Source organism: Hippocampus comes, unplaced genomic scaffold (genome assembly GCF_001891065.2).
Source record: "Hippocampus comes isolate QL1 unplaced genomic scaffold, H_comes_QL1_v1.1 scaffold62, whole genome shotgun sequence".
Lineage (NCBI taxonomy): Eukaryota > Metazoa > Chordata > Actinopteri > Syngnathiformes > Syngnathidae > Hippocampus > Hippocampus comes.
Window position 1 is genome coordinate 1,999,613 of NW_017806062.1, and position 13,918 is coordinate 2,013,530.

The 13,918-nt window shown below is 43.7% G+C and overlaps 1 protein-coding gene across 2 annotated transcripts; it reads left to right on the top strand.

The window, feature by feature from the left end:
- The first annotated feature begins 726 nt into the window (after positions 1-726).
- On the top strand, positions 727-13,450 carry ptdss2 (phosphatidylserine synthase 2). 2 transcript variants are annotated; one of them, XM_019893315.1, is made up of 14 exons: positions 727-938; positions 2,274-2,367; positions 2,538-2,863; positions 5,362-5,463; positions 6,094-6,176; positions 7,611-7,678; positions 7,999-8,133; positions 8,732-8,782; positions 8,890-9,003; positions 9,091-9,209; positions 9,284-9,398; positions 10,056-10,201; positions 10,287-10,472; positions 11,277-13,450. In XM_019893315.1, exons 3-14 carry the CDS (start codon positions 2,649-2,651, stop codon positions 11,419-11,421), a joined length of 1,479 nt encoding a protein of 492 aa, XP_019748874.1. In that variant the 5' UTR covers positions 727-938; positions 2,274-2,367; positions 2,538-2,648; the 3' UTR covers positions 11,422-13,450. The 2 variants fall into 2 exon arrangements, with proteins under 2 accessions (XP_019748874.1, XP_019748873.1); XM_019893314.1 differs by lacking the exon at positions 2,274-2,367.
- The last annotated feature ends 468 nt before the right edge of the window (positions 13,451-13,918 follow it).

Consider the following 13,918-nt stretch of genomic DNA (forward strand, 5'->3'; position numbering starts at 1 on the left):
TTTTATTTTCATTTTTTGGTCAAGGTGATGATAAAATAGTATATCATAATTGAACAAGAATTCAACTTATTTCTGGATAATTAGCCATTTAATAAAAATAAATTCAACTGGGGATAAGAGGTTTGCTAAAGAAGTAGCAAAATGACTTTGCCGTTATGTGATGTCATCACGTTATTATTTACAGCAGTAATTATCCAAGTGGTTGGTGGAGGGGCTCCCTGTAATGGCAAAAGTGTGACTGAAAATGATCAAATGGCATAATGTAACAGTGGCTTCAACTTTTTCATTTAATAATAAAATTAAATCCAGCACAGTACAAAAATAAAAAAATCTGTTTCAGGGGTCTCAGACTCCAGTCCTCGAGGGCCGCTATGGTGAGAGATGGAAAACATGCAGAAAAGAGGCCTCTGAGGACCAGAGTTTGAGACCCCCTCATTTCGTTTTTTTTTTTTTTTTTTTAAGCGCGTTTAGCCTTTAAGTCCCTTTTTAAATATTCCACTGAAAATGTTGCTCGTTGCTTTTGGGGGAAAAATTTGTAGTCTATAAAGTTGCTAAATCTAGCAACAAAAGTCCTAAATTGTCGGTCATGAACACCACAATGCTGCAAGTTGGTGAAATTTACAGTGCTGTACTGGTGTTTGTTGATGTGGACTTCAAAATAAAACCTAATTGATGACTTAAGGTTTCCGAGACGTTTATTTTGAAATAAAGAATCGGGGCGGTTTCCTTTCTGTGAATCGAAATGAAAGACTCCCTGCCCTATGTGACGTTTTCTGGACTCCGCTTATTGAAACTGGACTTGTTCATCGTAGCGTGTACTCCGCTTTTTCTTGCAACACCGACGTCATTTGATGGCTTTTGCATTTGAAACGCTTGTATCGATGGAGTCCAAGTGGCGCACTAACCGCCCGGAACCACCGACATTGTACATTTAGTCGGTAAGTTACTTCTTTTTTTCACTTAATATTCCGGTAACATGACTAATATAACGTGAATGCTGTCGTGTGGGAAGCAGCTCCAACGCGGCCTTGACAAATGTTTAGTGGGGCATTCCAGGCCACTGAGAAGTTAAAATCCTGGCAGACAAGGTCAAACACAGCATGCTACCATTAGCCAATGAGGCTAGCCAAATGCACGAGACGAGGATTCACAGTTCTTGAAAAAAAAAAAAATGCTGTCGCTGTGATTTATTTCAACTCTTAGCCAGACACCGAGAAGAAAATTAAATTCGTGACATTAACACGGTCGATAGCCCCGGCCTTGTTGCTATTTTTTTAAAAAAAAGACATTTCGAATTGTCTTGACAAGTCTGGGCTCCGTCCACAAAGGTTGAATCAGGCAACTGGAGTTTTCCAATGCTTGAGAGACGTTTCACCTTTAAGGTTGCTGCAGAAAACAAATTGTAGGTGTGGAGTCTCGATTTATGCATCTGGTGGGTGTGATCCCTGGGAGTTTGATTCAAGGTGTTGTGGCTGGTGAACGACCGTCCTGCAAACTAACCCGGGGGCAAAACAGCTCGTTTTCCCTTGGAACAAGGTCTGAAGGGAAGAAGTGTCAGGAGGGTGTTGTTATCAGTGGGCAATAGGTCATGGGTCTCGAACTTGTTTTCTTCACATTTCTCTTTTGAGTTTCCCCATCGTGGTGAAGTAATGATAAAACCACGTCGATGAAAGTGCAACATCAAGTGTTTTGTCTTTTTATGAAGTGAAATAGTGAATAGCCTGAATTGTTTTGCCATCCAAACGCACATAATTGCGTTTGTTACTTCTTTGGTTCCATGTGAAGAGCCAACCTAAAAAAATGTCCCCATCATATTCCATAATTGCCCCTTCATTTGTTTATTATTTTCATGACTCGTTATGAAAAGTTGTGGCAAACTGCTTTGAGTCTCACCAAATGACACTAAGGGCTAATTTGACAAAAGATGGTTTCATTCTCACCTCTTTCAAGACACACATTTAAAAATTGAAACCCGAAGACTTTGGATTGAAGATGAAACATTTTCCAAAAAAAACAGAAAAGCCAAGTTGCCTTGAGCCAACCTTTGCCGAGTACCGTGTCCTGGTTGATTGACTATCTACACAGACATGTCGACTACATGTTTTTTTTTGTCAGGTCGGGCGTTTCCAGACCACTTGGGGCTCCGGGACAATGAATAAACAAATAGATCTCGGATGAAATAATGGACGCAACCAAACCCTGCTTAGAATAAACAAGGCTCCTTCCTCGGGGCCCCAATTGGGAGTTTCCTGAATCCCGACGTGTCATTGCAGTGTCTCAACGGGGTTCCAGTTTGTGTCATTAATATGGACCAATATCAGTCGTCTCCTAAGGCCCCCTACTACAGTAGTCGCCAACCGGCAACAGGTAGTAAGAGCCCCCACGTGGCAAATCCCTACACGGTGTCCTCGCCGTGTCTCGATGCAATTGACCGGTTTTTGCCTGGCCTGTTGCGGAGTCTCCGGTAGTAGTGGGAGGCAATTCCTGATCTCCTCCTTCGTCTCTTGGCCGAGTAACACTCTTTTCTTTCCTGTCAGGGTGCATCACAGTCGCTTGGGTGCGGCTGACACGAGTGACGCCTGACTGGAGAATTTAAAAGCAGTCGAGCCCGCCCGGTTGATCCTTTTTGAGAGGCAACGGCGGAAGCCATGAAGCTCGAGGCGAGGAGGAGCTGCGCGGCCCCGGCGAACGCAGCCGGAAGGTGCGCCCCGGAGCCGGTCAACAATGGCGCGGGTGAGCCCGGCTGCCCCGATCCGAGCTCCACGCTTAAAGCCAAAGTCACCAAGCAGAGCTCCAGGGAGAGCCTGCAGCGGAAAAACACGGAGTGCGAAGTGTACGACGACGGGACGAACACGTTTTTCTGGTGAGTGCTTTCGGCTCATGTCAACTGTTTATACAAGTGTTTCTCCAACCTTGATTGAGGTAAGGTACCGGTACTTATTTTTTCTAAAATTCACCAAACAAATACATCCCCCAAAATACTGATCTCAATTTGCTCAATAATGTACTTACTTGGTGTGAAATATCGGCCAAAGCTATTATAGTGGCACCTTGACGTAGAGCTTTGCGATGTGACGATATACGGTATATCGTAGATACTGTATAAAATGTGATATAACGATATGTGGTTGATGGAGAATTGACAAACACAATGTTATCATGTTTAAAAGTTTCATTTTGTCGCATGCTTGATGGACCTCGAACGCGTGTTTTCATACAGCTTGCACACGATGGAGCACAGAGAATCAGGGGTCAGTTTGAGGTCGATGGACCCACAAGCGTCTCTTAACGGACAAATTGGAAAGGAAGATTTAACTTTGGGCAAAAGGGAGTGACAACGGTTTATACATTTTATTTTATTTTTTGAAATGGACTGGATACATAGGGCTTCTCGATTATGCAAAAAAAAAAATATATTAATCACAATTATTTAGGTAGTGACGTCACAATTATTCAGCCGCTCATTTATTTTGGGTACAAAAATTTAGAAAATATTTGACTCATCAAATTCTTTGAAACACTACAATTATGTGTGTTCCTTTTGGACCGAATAAAATGTCTAAAATTATTTACTATAAAATTAATGAAAAGAAAAAGGTGCCTTTGTATAAATTCAAAAACTGTTTCGTTGATGACATAAACAGCGCACGTGAGCTGACTTGCTATATGCTGCCATAAATTGCCATAGAACTAGAATTAATAATATTCTAAATTGATTATTATTGTAACAATTTTACATATAAAGTTCGCTCAGTAATACTGTATGCTCGCACCGGCTGGCATTTTTTTTTTTCATTCACTTCAAACACCTTGCCGCCATACAACCGTCTAGCTGCTCGTAAACAAAATTTACCCTCCGTTCTTCTTCATCTCTTATCTAAATCTCTCATCTACTTTCTTTTATTTTCAATTCACTCAAGCGGCAGCGCAACCGAAGCGCGCTCGATCTCAAATTTTGACAATTTCCCGCCTTTGTAGGGAAGTATCAGGAAGGACAAGCGTGACTGACGCGTGAGGTATGACACCGGATGCTCACGTTTCCCACCCTGTTGTCCAAGAGGGCAAATGTCGTATTTTGTTTGTCACGTCAGATGTTGACGGAAGTGCGATCATTGTGCGTTTACGGTTTTGGGATGTTTGCCAAAGCGACATTCTTTGACAACCAGCCAGAAGGTAACATTTGTGATTCGGCATCAAGACACTGGGTACGACTTTTCTGTTAAACTGGCAAAGTCGGTTGAGCTTGCGCCTGCTGACGTACACTTGAATGCGCAAGAGGTGGCCAGTCCGGAAAAACTGACATTCTCTCTGGCTTGCGTTTTCAAAGAGCAGTGTGTCATGGTTTTTTTTTTTTGTTTTGTTTTTTTTCAGGGAGGGGAAAATAAACTGGCTTAATGCTCACCGGTTTATGTAAACTTCACTTCTCCCGTATGAGCCAATAGTAGTTAGTACCACAGCAGTGTGTCTCGCTCCGATCTCCACAAGAGCACCACAGCAAACGGCACCCTGCTGAGGAAGAATTTAAAAAAAAACAAACAAACAAAAAAACGGGATGATTGCGATCAGATATTTCGCCCATAAAAATGTGAAAAAGACTAAACTGCTCATTGGAACCCCGTATGAGCCAATAGTAGTTAGTACCTGTGGTGGAAACATAAATTAGTTTCACAGAGCACACCAAGCGGGGCAGCCTTGATTTCTCCTTCTGTCATGGTCTGCTGTGTATATATATATTTAGTTTGAAGTTTTTAGCCCATTGTTTTCAATCGTAACGCGTAAAAACGTAGAGAATTTTCTGCTGATCGCTCAGCAGACAGCAGTGTGTCTCGCTCCGATCTCCACGAGAGTGCCGCAGCAAACGGCATCCCGCTGAGGAAGAATTAAAAAAAAAAAACGGGATGATTGCGATCAGATATTTCGGCAATAAAAATGTGAAAAAGACTAAACTGCTCATTGGAAAGTTCTCCCTTGTGTGGTACGCGCTGCCTCCTCCTGCATTATGTGAGAGCGAAGCTATCTGGGTTTGGGTTTTGCGGCGGCGGTCTGATTTGTGTCCGTGTGGCTTTACAGATCCTCATTTAACTCAATAGTGCATTTATATTGATAAATATATTTTTTTTTAACAGAAAAAAAATGGAACGATGCAGATCTTTTGACCAGAATCTTATTCCCATAGTGATTAATTTTATCCCCCTGTGGCATTATCAATACCAACCCAGTCAGAGAACCGAGTACTGGAGTAAGAGTTTGTTTCGCAGAACAGCCTGTCACCGATGTCACGCGTCAACGTGCCCGCGGCCGTCCGTGCGCGTCATTTTGGAATCGTCGCCCCGCTGTAACGCTCCGCTTCGATTTTGACAGGCGGGCCCACACCGTCACCGTTCTGTTCATCCTGACGTGCGCGCTGGTGTACGTCACGCTCCTCGAGGAGACGCCGCAAGACACGGCCTTCAATACAAAAAGGTCAGTGGCTGCTTGTTTGTTGACTCCTATTCTCCGATCTGGCTTGTGAGCCAGAAACGAGCGAAAAGTTCACTTCATTTTACTCTCGCGATTAGCGGGGGACTGCTCTTTACAAAGATTTGCTGCGGTCGATGCCGATTGGCTGGCAGATAAAGATGGTCCAGCTTCTTCCTGGAAGTGGACGAACACACACACACACACACACGCGCGCGCGCGCAGCGGCCGACCGTTACTCAGCTTTGAAACGTAATCTTGTTCCCGCTGAAGCCACGCAGCCCGTCGATTCCTATCCCATCACCACGCACTTTAACGAGTGGCTGCTAATCTCATGGACGCCGTCCGGTGTCGTAAGACTCCGCCCGGAAGGTCAAAGCGGTGCCTTTGTTTACTTCGCACACTTAAACGTGACACCTTGTGTCAGAATGGTGTCAACTGACTGCATGCTTTAAGTCACATGATTGAAAAACACCCACCAGGCGGCGTGACTCACACAGGCATTGAAACAGGAGTTCAGAACATTCACTGAAATTCTCATATCCCATTGAAAATGTAATTAAAAAGTCTTCGGTCAATTTATCGTTCATTTGCCTTATAGTTTAAACGTCGTTCTCTCATTGTGGTTTTCTCTAGGGGGATTGTGGCCAGCATCCTGGTTTTCCTTTGTTTTGGGGTCACACAAGCAAAAGATGGACCCTTCACTCGACCGCATCCAGGTAAGACGGAGCACTGCTAGTATGATCCGGACCCTACAAAAATTCTCACCCGACATGGCAAGTGGGAAAGGGGTGCAATGTTTGGGGCTAAACGTTCTAATTTACAGTATGTCCTAATAACTTTGAGTGTCTAGCGGAATCCTCGCATCTCCAAAACTGTCACTTTTTTTTCTTTTGGGGGCGGGGGGGGGCATTTATTCTGAGCTATTAACATTGCATTGTCAAAAAGAGAAAGCCATTTTCATCACTTCAGATTGTCCAGATTGTAACTTGGAAAAAATAACAGACCCACGTGGGGACTGACCGACAGTTAGAGTCTCGATTTGTGAAAAAATATGCCTCTGACCAAATTTGGACATGCGAGATTTCACCCTCACGGGCTGCAAATACAAAACTTACGGTCACGTTTCACATTCAGGACTTGATTTTCCTCGAAGGACGCCAATTGGGCCGCTCAATTTCGCCGACCCGTTTAGCCTGTCATGTTGCTAAGTGCCGGTTCAGCTGGTTAGCTAGCATGTCATCAAACCGGCGGGGCTCGACACACTGCTCTCAAAAAATTCTGTGGTCCTCCAAGGGCCTTAATAAAGCAATTGATTTATCGATTGATTTATATACAGCACTTTGTATGCAGCGATGGTTGTTTTGTTTGCGGCCCGATGCCCACAAAGCTTGTACCTGTACAGTTTCTTTTCCAGACCTCATCAAAGCGGCCCGATGCCCACAAAGCTTGTTTGTACCTGTACAGTTTCTTTTCCAGACCTCATCAAAAGTCACGATCATCGTTCGTTCCTCTTTTTGGTCGAACCCACTGACAGAATTTCTCAATGCGCCTTTCACAACGCGCGTCGGGGTTTTCGACGGGCGTCGGCATGCGCGGGACGCTTGAATGTCGCCAAACGCGTTTCCTTTTCAAGCGCCGGCGTTCTTATCACCGTGGCCTCCTGCGGCTCCAGCGGGAAATGAAGGAAGGAAGATAAGTGGGTGTTGCACACAGCCCGCAAACGTCAGGTTAATCTTCTTGGCTTTCCATTTCCCGCCTGCTTTTTTTTTTTTTTTTTTATGCGGATCAAAAGACGTGCTTCAACGCCGCGAGGCAGTTTTGCAGTTGTTGTTCACCTCATGGCAACCGACTCGAAACTCTTTGGCACGGACAACTAAGGAAAATACCCGGAGGGGTTTTCAAGAGAAGCAAACCTGTATCTCCCGCTGGATCAGTGTGATGAACACATTTGTTTGCATTTGCGGCAACCGATACAATAACTGGGTCAACGGTGAAGAAAATAACAAGAGAGGAAAAGCTTTTTTTTTTTATTGCGTGGTTTTTGTTTGCAGCTCCTTAAACAAGGTCATCAAAATATTTTAGTGACCCCCCCCCACCCCCCCATCCCTGTTGCCAGTACCAACGCTGATTGTTTGGGTGTCTCTCTGCAGCTTATTGGCGCTTCTGGCTCTGTGTGACCGTCGTCTACGAGCTCTTCCTCATTTTCATCCTCTTTCAGGTGAGCATGAAAAATGTTTGAATAGAGCCTGTAATGATTTTAAAAGTTGAATGCACTGGGGAAAAGTTTTTTTTAAAATGCAGCTCATGAAAAATGGCCATAAAAACAAGTCTTGCATTTCTGTTTTTCTTCAGTGCAAGTCGTTTGGACGACGTGTGTCCAAGAATGCACTCTTGTTAATGCTTGCCATTACAAAAAAAAACCCCGAAAACGTTCCCATCATGCGACGTCGCGAGTCTCCACTGGCTCAGTTGGCTCACCGTTCATATCGATGTGTCGCTCTCATTCCAGCTCCAATTCTAAATGTCGTTTCTCTCTAGACGGTGCATGACGGGCGACAGTTCATGAAGTACATCGACCCCAAACTGGGCGTGCCCCTTCCCGAGCGAGACTATGGAGGAAACTGCCTCATCTACGATCCGGGCAACACCACTGACCCTTTGCACAACCTCTGGGTATAACTCTTTTGTCTAATTGTTGTGTAATTTATGGATAATTGCCACAACATCCTCAAACATATACTGTAGATTTATTTATTTACCGTATTTTCCGCAACATAAGGTGCACCTAAAAGCATTCCATTTTCTCAAAAGCCAACGGTGCGCCTCATATATGGATCAATATTCTGATTTCTTGTACGCAGTATTTTTAAATGTTCTATAAAGCGCTTTGTTCCAGCTGCAGCGGGTGTGAAAGCCTGATATAAATAAAGCTGTATTGTATTGTATTCCTTTAGCGTATCTCCATCTAGTGGATGCATAGCGCAACCGCAGCCACTATTGTACCTTCTATTCTATGCGCCTTATAATTCGGTGCGCCTTATGTATGAAAACCATTTTAAAATAGGCCATTCATTGAAGATGCGCTTTATACTCCGAAGCGCCTTATAGTGCGGGAAATACGGTTTCTTCTTCTATTTTCCAATTTCTTTATTTATTTAGCCTGAAAAAAGTAAAACAAACAAAGTTTCACATTAAGCTGTATTTGGACCACTCAGTAGAATGCATTTTTGAAATTGTTTTACGTAATCCCCCCGCCCTTACCTCCCGACAGGACAAGATGGACGGCTTTGTCCCGGCTCACTTCCTGGGGTGGTATATCAAGGTAAGCCTGGCCCGCAACACGCTCAGACTGCACTGTTGCCCTCCCGCGATGTGGCCCATCCCACGGGTGGAATCCTGCTGACGGCTTTTCGCGCTTCCCGCCCTCAGACGCTGATGATTCGGGACTGGTGGATGTGCATGATCATTAGTGTCATGTTTGAGTTCCTGGAGTACAGCCTGGAGCACCAGCTGCCCAACTTTTCTGAATGCTGGTGGGATCACGTACGTGCATTTGTCGTCGTCGTCGTCGGCAGCTTTGACATTCGAATGGTTGACGTTAGAGGATGTGTGATGAATTTGCTGTCCCAGTGGATCATGGATGTGTTGCTGTGCAATGGTCTGGGCATCTACTGTGGCATGAAGACGCTGGCCTGGTTGTCCATGAAGCCGTATCAGTGGCAGGGCCTTTGGAACATTCCCACTTACAAGTAAGATTGCGGTCACGCCGCTGCCTCTTTGCTTTGAGGTGAGACAACTTCGGCAAGGCGTTGTTGTTTCTCAGGGGCAAGATCAAACGAATCGCCTTCCAGTTCACGCCGTACAGCTGGGTGAAATTCGAGTGGAAGCCCGCGTCCAACCTTCGCCGCTGGCTCGCCGTGTTAGGCATCATATTCATGGTAAGAGACGCTCGGGTGAGCCGTTCCCCGTCGGTTTGCGAGCGGCCATTTTGGCTGGACAAGGACAAGTGTTTATTAAAAAAAAAAAAAAAAAAAAGTCATTTATTTCTGAGCAAGCAATTTGAAGGGCTATTCCAGTTTGTGTTGTATCGTGAAACAGCACTCGGGACTTTGTCGCGGGCCACTGTGAAACCATATAAGGAAGTCAAGAATAAGAGTTTATTCAACTACAGTTTAAGTTACTGTGATGGGGGTTTTGGTAACAAGAAAACGTACAATAACTCTCTTATTTATTACATACGAGAATTTGAAATGTTGGTCAATATTTTAGTACGCATCATACATATTTGATTTGCTTTCGCGGGCCGCGTCAAATGATGTGACGGGCCAGATCTGGCCCCCGGGCCTTGAGTTTGACACCTGCGCCTGACATAAATGGTCAGCGTTGACTACTACCACCACGGTACCAGCAAAAGTGCAAAAAAAAAATTGTTTTTCTCAATTGTCTTGTTTCCACTACTGACTGCATGTCAAATTATTTTGTTCAGTCCTTCTCAAGGTCGGATTAAGTGCGCGGTAGGGCTGGCATTGTTTTCAAGATGACATCTGTTTTACTTTTTCCCTTATATGTAAAATGCTATTGTAATGTTGTTGAAGTTCTTGCTGGCCGAGCTGAACACCTTCTACCTGAAGTTTGTGCTGTGGATGCCGCCGGAACATTACCTGGTCCTGCTGCGACTGGTGTTTTTTGTCAACGTGGGGGGCGTGGCCATGAGGGAGATCTACGACTTCATGGACGACCCGTGAGTTGCGGTCGATAATCGGCGCGGGCCACCGCCGCCGTCACCCGCCCTTGTTGAGCGGCTCTCCTTTTTTTTTCGCCGGCAGGAAGTTCCACAAGAAGCTGGGCCAGCAGGCGTGGCTGGTGGCGGCCATCACCGTCACCGAGTTCCTGATCGTGCTCAAGTACGACCCCAACACCATCATGCTGCCCATTCCCTTCTTCATCACGCAGTGCTGGATCCTGGGCCTCCTCGTCATCCTCGTCTGGACGCTGTGGCGCTTCTTCATCCGGTAACGAGTCGGCGCGGTGTGTCGAACGTGGGGGAGGGGGGCTGAGGAATGAGGTCAACATTGCGCTGAAAAACAGTTGGCCTTGGAAACACGTCGGGTGAAGAATTGATAAGAGGGAAGTGGATGGCTGGGCGAATATTTCCTTAAATTGTTGAGAATAACTACATAACTTGGATAAATAATGTCAATGAGATAAATGCATAATGTTTAGGAAAACATTTAAGGAAAAATGGCGAAAACGGTGCCCTGATTAAAGCCTCATTTAATTTAAGAATTCATGCTTGTCAGTTATTTCATAAAACTCGAAACTGAAAATGTTTAAATTCTTCAAAAACAGGTCACAAATAAATATATATTAGTATTAGCAGTATTAGTAACCAGTTATATAATCAAATTGTTCAAAATCAATTGACTAACTGCATTTTTAAAAATGAGCCCATTTATTTTAGTTTTAAGAAAAAAGGCTAAAATAATCACAACAAATAATTTCCATGAAATAATTGCATCTTTAATTATATTTGTTATTAATTTTTTTCATGGAAATTATTTTAAAATGCATCCAGTGGTGTCTTGACTTTACTGAAATACTTGTACGAGATCATCTTTCCCCACGGAAATGAATAGAAATGATCCCTTCCACCTCCACAAAAACTTTTTTTGAACAATTTTAATAAGAAAAACAACATTGCGTTTGCAAAAAAATTACAGTGCCAAAGAAAATGACATAAATGAAAATAAACGTAAAGAATGAAAGTCGACGATTTCCTGACTGCCCGTTGACGGGTTGTCCTTTCTGCCGTGCAGTGACATCACCCTCCGCTACAAGGAGACGCGGCGGCGCAAGCAGGAGGACTCCGGCGACCGCGAGCGCCCCCTCGGCAACGGCGCCCCATCGGGCCGCAGCAAACTTAACGGCGGCTCCGACGCCCTCCGCCACAGGAAGTCCTGAGTGAACGAGAGAGCGTGGAAACAAGCGCGACGCAAAGACAGACGCCGCTTCCGCGGAGGAGAAGCACAGTGTCCGTTTTGATTGTTGTTGTTTATTTTTTTATGCCTATTCAGGTGTCATACGTGGAACATTTTGTTATTTATACGCCACATTTTGGAATGTTGACAAAGACGACGGAGGAGGAAGGAGACCAAATAGTAGAGAGTCGGCAGTTCCTACAAATGCATCACTCTGAACCGCAGTGCGACAAACGGCGCCGACTTCACAGTTGGGAACGGTCGCGTATCCGGCGCTGCATTTTTTTTTTTTTTTTTGTCGGCGTCCGTAAGTAAAACAGTGTTTCCCAACATTTGTTGAGTCAAGGCACATATTGTGTTGTCGGACCTGTTGTGACTTTGGCCGTTCGGTCCCTCGTTGGGAATGCGGCAAGTTGTGCAAAGAGTAGTCAACCACTGAACAGTTTCAAAAGGTCAAATTTGGTTCATCTTGCAAAGGTTTGTTGGTTTTATGTTTTTTTTGGTTCAGCGTAAGATTTCCCCTGAAATCCAAATATATTTGTGAGTAGTGTATTTGAAAGTACAGCTGGCTCATTTCTCGAATGTTTTTCCCAATGTAAAATCGAGCCGCTGAGAGCTAGAGTGGGCTAATTATGCCCTTTTGAAAGACAAGTGCAGAAATCAATTGTTGATTTTTTTTTTTTATTGCCCTTGTGCATCTGCATGTTCATAATAAGTTTTATGTCTCATCTTTCATTGAATATTCATAAATTTGACCGGTATTTGGTGTTTGGACTGAAACCATTGGTCCACCATCACCGTCCCAGCAAAAGGACCAAAATGAAGGCAGCCCACTCTGCTTCTTAGTTCTTCATTTTACACTGGGGGAGGGGGGAGAGGGGCATGTTTCAGCCCACCGTCGTTCTTCTCAGTGGCTCATTTTACATTTGGAGAATCTCATGCCACACCACCAAAGAAAAAAAGTCCCAAGGATAGGTGAACAAAAGATTCACAACTGATGCTCGCTGGTGGTACTTTCTTGTCTGACGTGATCACTCCAGCTGAGCTTACACTCAAAAGTCCTTCAATCACATTTCAGAGTCGTGATTCAAAACTCTTGCCAGGCTGAACTCCAAAAATAAAAAGCTAGTGGAGGAGGGGGAGGAGAAAAAAGTAACTGCTGAAACATGTAAGGCTAGTTTGCATTGTATCTTTTAGGGTCAAATATAGATGTCGAATATTAGATTGTACAGTGTTAGGTATAAAGACACCACCGGGACAATCGCGCTCTGCTCAGCAGTTGTGGAAGCTTGCTTTAAACATAAAACCACAACAGGAAAAAAAAAAAACAATTTTGGGATTGGAAAATGGCGGGGTTTGTTGAACTTTTTTCCGGTTCTGGCTTGTTTCTGTTTTGGAAAGTCCATACGAAGCTAATGAAGAAGGGGAAATGCTCATGATTATGTTTGGTGGGGGGGTTCTAACCTTTGTGCTGAGGTGTTCTTGGTTGTTGGGTTAGCAAGCATATTGGGCGGTGATGTGGTCAGGCTTCACAAGTGCTCAACTTGATCTCAAAGGTGTCCTGTTACTTGAATCAACTATTCATGTCTGCTCAGTTCAAAGACCAAAAAAAGCTTGGAGAGCTTTCATTGCTTAAGCCATAAAACACATTTGGACTTTTTCAAGTACCAACTATTTGCACCTTATTTAACTCCAGTTTTTTAAATTTTGTGTTTACATTCCATATCAATGAGTCTTAAGTCTGGTTTTTTTTTCCAGTCATGATAGAATTTGCAATAAATACCCTCTTTGCTATTAAAAAAAAAAAACATCTAAATGCTTTCTGTAAGGTTGTCATTTTGGATTTAAGTTTAGATACCAAAGTGTGAAAAACGAAAAGAATCCGAGCTTGACATATCAGAAGCCATTTTCTGTTTTGCTCTGTTTCCATTTGTACCCTGGTCTGAGAACGCAACTTAACCTGGGACGTGCTGCTGTTATGTTGTCAATAAAAATACACAGAACGCCTCGTAGCTGGACTGTTCTTGATGGAATGTGTGTCAGTGAAAACCATCGCCTCATTGGTAGAGTATGTGCGCCATCTTATGGATGGATAGTAAAATATTCAACATTTTTTTACTGGAATTTTAATAAATTGTCGATTACAGTCACTGAAAAATACAAATTAATGCATTTAAGTTGAACAATTTTCGGGTGAAATGTCAAATTAATGCCACAGGTAGAACAGTTGCAGTTGCATGTAGAGTAAGGCGTTTTTAGCGGAAAAAAACGACCATGTATAGTAAGGCGTTTTTCGACGAAAAAAACGACCATTATAGTAAGGCGTTTTAACCAGAAAAAAAACGACCATGTATAGTAAAGCGTTTTTATCGGAAAAAAAACAACCATGTATAGTAAGGCATTTTTAGCGGAAAAAAACGACCATGTATAGTAAGGCGTTTTTCGACTAAAAAAACGATCATGTATAGTAAGGCGTTTTT

Bases quoted from the DNA above. Each gene is read 5' to 3' on its own strand.
- ptdss2 (XM_019893315.1), top strand. From the start codon at position 2,649: ATGAAGCTCGAGGCGAGGAGGAGCTGCGCGGCCCCGGCGAACGCAGCC. The intron at 8,134-8,731 runs GTATAACTCTTT...ACCTCCCGACAG, and splicing joins ACCCTTTGCACAACCTCTGG to GACAAGATGGACGGCTTTGT. The intron at 10,202-10,286 runs GTGAGTTGCGGT...TTTCGCCGGCAG, and splicing joins TACGACTTCATGGACGACCC to GAAGTTCCACAAGAAGCTGG.